Source organism: Octodon degus, unplaced genomic scaffold (genome assembly GCF_000260255.1).
Source record: "Octodon degus isolate 3935 unplaced genomic scaffold, OctDeg1.0 scaffold00137, whole genome shotgun sequence".
NCBI classification, from domain to species: Eukaryota; Metazoa; Chordata; class Mammalia; order Rodentia; family Octodontidae; genus Octodon; species Octodon degus.
In genome coordinates, this window is record NW_004524713.1 from 5,781,058 (window position 1) to 5,786,907 (window position 5,850).

General features: G+C 39.8%; 1 protein-coding gene across 2 annotated transcripts in view; it reads right to left on the reverse strand.

The window, feature by feature from the left end:
* Positions 1-5,850, reverse strand: part of C5 (complement C5) — a 111,867-nt gene that overhangs the window by 82,017 nt on the left and 24,000 nt on the right. For both annotated transcript variants that reach the window (XM_023701599.1, XM_004641476.2), the window contains exons 7-9: positions 5,584-5,674; positions 3,483-3,597; positions 1,439-1,565 (exon numbers count right to left, since the gene is read on the reverse strand). In XM_023701599.1, the coding sequence (XP_023557367.1) occupies positions 1,439-1,565; positions 3,483-3,597; positions 5,584-5,674 (333 nt within the window). The remainder of the gene's footprint in view (positions 1-1,438; positions 1,566-3,482; positions 3,598-5,583; positions 5,675-5,850) is intronic.

The window sequence follows — 5,850 nt, forward strand, 5'->3', positions numbered from 1 at the left end:
GGCCAAAGAGGAAAGTGATCAATGATGTAGAGTGTGCCTAAGGAGAGTCACATGAAGAGAAAACACTTTCTCAGGCTTTCACAGAGAGCAAATTGGCCAAGCAATGGCTGTGACTCATCCACATGGCTAACACTGACAAAGGATCTACAAACTGCAGTACAGGGTTTCAGGATAAATCCTGAGGGCATTTGACTGAACTTATCAGACACAAAAGCTATATTTCTCATTATATAGGTCTTGCTTTCTCTTGGTCTTAACCATCCAGCAGAAAAGGATAAAAATGAAGTATAAAAAGTAAAACCATATTAATATGTTGAGCTGTAAAAAAAGGCTCAAGTCAACAACTTCTGACATTGCCAGTTTTATGGAAACCCCACTACTGTTATGAACTACTGAATTATATTGGAATATTTTGCTGAATTCACGCACCTATAATATTTAAATGACAAAACAAAAAAAAAAAGAGGGATACAAATGAGGACCATTTTGTGTCTGTATATTCAAAATAGGATAGATATATAGCTACATTCTCTTAATTCAATGAATAGAAAGATTTGTTCTAATAGTATTTGTAAACAGGATATCATGTCTGCATCTTGTAGAATGAATAACCACTAAGACAACAATATGCAATGTAGTAATTATTGAAACTGTCCTACTAATCGAATTTGAAACTGTCTCATTGCTATTTGTTTCTCAATAAAATTATGGAAAAAAATAAAAAGAAAAGGAGAGTGGCCAACACACAGCACTCACCACGCCGCGACAGGTCCTGCATTAGTAATTTGCATACATTCATTTGTTGGTCGCCACCTTACCCCTATGAGTTAAACACTACAATTGTACGTACTTTAGAAACATTATTACCTACTTTTTAGATAGAATTCCTTACACTTAAAAAAAAAAGGCTGTAGAAAGCATTTAGTCCAATTCCATCATTGCACAGATAAGGAGACCAGAACAATGATAAGAATAATAGGGGGGCCGGGGAGATGGCTCAGTAGGATAAGCGCTTGACTGGCAAACGCAAGGATCTGAGTTCAATCCCTAGTTCCGCAAAAAAAAAAAAAAAAAGAATAATCGCATCCATTTGCACAGTACTAGATCAAATGGTTTTACATACACTATCTCATTTTGATTCCCTTCAGGTGAGAACACAGGGTGACAGATGTTCCAGGCAGGTGGCTGTAGAGCCACGTGGAATAGCAACTGCACAGCATCATTCTGTTTCTAATGTTGAGGTAACAAGGACCCAGCGTCCCGCTCAATGACCATACATTGTCAGAACTCTGCTCTAATCCAAGTTCTTAATGTAATAAAAAGTAAAATTTAACCATGAACAAAAACACAGAAAAAAAAACCCTAGAAATCATTTATGTCATTGATGTGCTGTCAAACACACACACACACACACACACACACACACACACACCCTTACCTGTAGCCTCTACAACTGTTACAGCAATGTAAAGGTACTTGTCATTTAAGTCTTCTAGACTGTTGTATGGCAGTTCTTTAATCACCATGTCAGAATCAAATGTGACCCGAACCATTCCATTCACCAACTTTTAGAAAGGGAAAACAGAAGAATTACTTTAGAGAGGAACATACAGGGGGAAAAACACCTAACAATGTTTGCTTTGACTGGACTCTAAATTGAGGACAAATGTCAGAGGACTGGATTAGCATCACCAGCGAAGTGGATTCCAAGTTGACAGTGAAGCCTGGATGTTCCTTTCTAATTCGTTTGTACAGAACTGTAGTTGCAGGAGAGTCCTCAGCATCCTGTGGTCCAACAGGTCTCCGGCAGCAGCTGACCAAGATCATCTACCTTCATTGGCTCTCCTGCTACTCCTGACCTCAACTCAGAGTTTTTTGGATTTTATATTTAATTTGTGCCTCACTGTTTGCAAATTAAAACACTGACTTAATTTATAGGGAGTAAAGGGATTACTCTTTTTAAAGGGAATAATACCAAATAATATTATATTACTAAAAATAGATTTCTGACTCATTTTCACTCTCTAATGAACTTGAGGCCACGCCTTTTTTTGTTTTATCTTGTTCAGTTATTTTTATTGTTCTTTTTTTACATTTTTGGTGCTGGAAATTAAACTCAAGAGCCTCATGTACACCATACCTGTGCCCCATCAGTGAACTCTGCAAACCCCAATCCTAACTTAGATTTCAAGCTCAGTGTCTAGAATAGAATCTTGCATTTAACAAAAGACTTTTACCTATGTCACCAGTAAATATGGCTCTCTTTTTTAAAGGGAGAGGGTAAACAAAAGGATGACACAAAATACAGGAGTAGGCAAAAGTGAGTCAAAAATGACACAAACTCTAAGGTATGATATGAAGTGCACTGAGAAAAGACAGAAGAGGCCAGGGTTTGATCTTAGTGACAGCAGCCACTGTCCTTCATCATGGACAAGTGACTTCACAAACACTTAGAGACCATCTACTCTTTGGGAGGAAACACTCTCCCTCTGGGTATATAATGGGAATGATGTACAATTGTAAAGAGTTTAAGGTCAAAAGGATAAATAGGGGATGGCCAGATAGCTCAGCGGACTAGAGCACCTGCTTAGGCAGAGAGCAGGGGCTGGAGTTCGATCCCCCGCACCATAAGCAGTGCTGGCCCTGCACCAACCATGGAGACTGTGCTTGGTGGTGCATGCCTGTAATCCCAGCTCTTGGGAGGCTGAAAACAGGCAGAGAGGTCATTACGAGTCTGATCTAAGAAGTGAGACCCCGTAGACCCTGTACTAAATAATAATAATAATAATAATAATGATAAAAGATAAATAGGAAAAGAAGTAATTCCAATAAAGAAGGGTTTCTCTCTTCTTGCATTACTGACATTTTGAACGGAGTAATTCCTTGCTGTGTATGAGAGGATGCTGTTTATGGGAACAGTTCAGCAGCAGTCCTGCCTCAACTCACTAAATCCCAGTAACATCCTCAGACATTGCCAAATATCCCCTTGTGGGTAAAATCCTCGCTGGTTAACACCACAACAAGAAATGTGAGAGATGTGCTAATAAAGGAGTCTTGAGGCCTGTGAGGTGGCAGGCTGAGGAAGCTAACTTGCTTCAGGGGAATCAGGAAGGTGTTACAGAGAAAAGGTCAACACTGAAATTTAAAGAGCAAGAGGGAATTAATTAAGTTAAGGTGAGGCAGGAGGGGAAAGAGGAGAAGAATAAAGGCCTAGAGGGAGGCAAAGTAGGGTAAGGCTGAGAGCTTGGAGTGTAATATTAGCACAAAAGGCAGGATGAGAGGAAGTAGCGTGAGATATGTGGGCAAGGGAGGCTGAGGCCCAAGAAAGTGGCCTTTATCCTATGGTAAAGAAATGGAAAAGCAATGGAAGATTTTAGCCTTTGACTCCACAACTCTGTAGAGTAAGGGATTGAGGGAGAGAATCTGAAGTAACTGTTCATCCATCATCCATCCTCCGTCCTCTTTAGGTCTTAACATCTTACCGTTTTGCTTTGTATAGCATTTTCCAGCATTTCTTTTCGATCATCTTTTATATCTTCTCTTATTCCAAAGAAGACATAAACATCAGCCGCCGTGACTACTTTATTATGAAAATACCTGTCAATACCATGACATTGTTCTGTTGACATGGGCACAATAACAAGATTCAGATAAAATGCAGCAACTTGAATTCCCTTAAAGCATGTTGTGTGCTCTGGTCACTAGTACACCTCCTCCTGATAAAGCTACAGTTAGAAATTAAGGTATGGATTTTTATTGGTATATGGGAGATGAAAGACTTGATCTTGGGGAGATCAAAAAACAGATCGCTCCAGGACCCTTTTTCCTCCAGCCAACATTACTTCCTAGATGATTTCGCTATCAGTGGGAAATGACTGCCTATTATCTTTTATATCTTTAAAAGGAACACACATAGGGCCGGCCAAATAGTTCAGCGGATTAAAGCACCTGCAAGCAGGTGCAGGGGCCAGGGGTTTGATCTCCGAGCCTGCTGTGCCAGCCCTGCCCCCGGGGCATGTTGAGATGGCAATTGAGACTGGGTGTGGTGGCGCTCACCTGTAATCCCAGCTCTTGGGAGGTTGTAAACAGGCAGATCACTATGAGTCTGATCTAGTAATGAGACCCTGAACACCCTATAGACCCTTCCCTAAAATACAAAAATAAAAATAAAAGGAACACATGTGACCTCACTGTTACATGAGATTAGTTCTTCTGAAAAAAAGCCTGAACTCCATGTTTCTTTTTTCATTTGGAATAATGTAAATCTCCTGCATAACAAATAATACTATAGCAAAAGCTAACTTTTCTTCCTAATGGATTGAACAAATAAATTGTCTCAATTACAAGTTGTCAGTTTCTTTTAAGTGAGCCTTTCATACTGGTGTAGAACGAATGATGAACGACCCATTTGCAAAATAATTACTTACAAAAGAAGAAGACTAGAGAAGGGCAGATTCCATGAGCAGACAGGCTTTCTAAGCATAACATCTTGAACAAATTATGTGGAATTCATGTAACTTAGTGTTTTCACTTGTCCCCATAGGGATAGTCATAATATCTATCAACCTCACAGAGCCATGAAGACTAAATGTGCTACTATACGTGGTTCTTACAAATGCAATTGCATACATTAATTAACAACTACTTGATATTGTCATTTTTAAATGGCTTAAGATTTTGTGACTGCTTGGTTACATAATTAACCCCAATCGTCTACCATTCCATGTGCCCACAACTTTTGCTATTCATTGCATGCAGAAGGTATGAGAAGCATTTACCTTGTCTGGGCTGACCCTGCAACTTGCTTTGGATCAAAGAATGTGGTGGAAAGAATGGGGCACCAGTGCCAAGTACGAAGGTCTCAAGAAGAATGTAATTCATTCTCCCCCTTTCCCACCCCGCGTTCCTGCTGCCGTGGCACAGCCTTCTGCGTGACAAGATGCCTACCTAAGCCAGTCAAATAGTCCCCGTCAACTGCCAGCATGGGCACACATGGTAATACAACCTTCCTAGGTCAGCTGTCCCCACACAGAACTGTCTGGTGCCTGCAGGCTCCTGGCTGATCCCAGCTGTTACCAGCCTGGCCACACATGAGCAGAACTGCCCAGTTAACTCATAAACACTAGTGGATTTAAAGCACTGGGTTTTGAAATAGTAACACAGTATTTGCTGGCTGATTAAGGAATTGTAAAAATGAAAATAAAATTTCATATTTTAGATTCAATATTCTAAGTTATGTTGGTTTCTAAGCATACACATTGAGTTTAAGTCTTCAGGATTCTATTTTATTAATCAACAACCAACAAAGCTAAAATTATAATGACTACATAATCCACAGTATTTTTTCTTCTTCTTCTTGGTAACAACCTCTAACTCAGGACCTTGTGCTTGCCAGGCAGGCATTTATGTTGCTGAGCTGTATCCCTGGCCCTGAGCTACAGTATTACCATGAAGTCTCCTCAACAGACTTTTGACCTCTATTCCAAAGTCATGGCAGATTTTGCTAGTAAATCACAGATCGCACTTTGAGCAACTATCACCGATTTACCTGGTTAACTTAAAAGCAAAATAAAACTTTCTTACCTTGCTTTTATTGTAATTTCAAAATTCTTAAAGTTCTTGTAACCTATGAAATTACTCTCTGGTTCTATTGAAACAGAAAAATGTGGCAAGACTGAAAACAGAAACAAAGAGGTAATATTATCATTTAAATTAGAGTAGCCTTAAAACACAGCAAACAGCAACTTTTCTCTGGTATAGATGGCCAAGCTGCAGCATCAACACAACATCCACTTCATTAGCACCACCTTTTCTACCTCCTCCTCCTCCTCCTCCTCCTCCTCCTCCTCC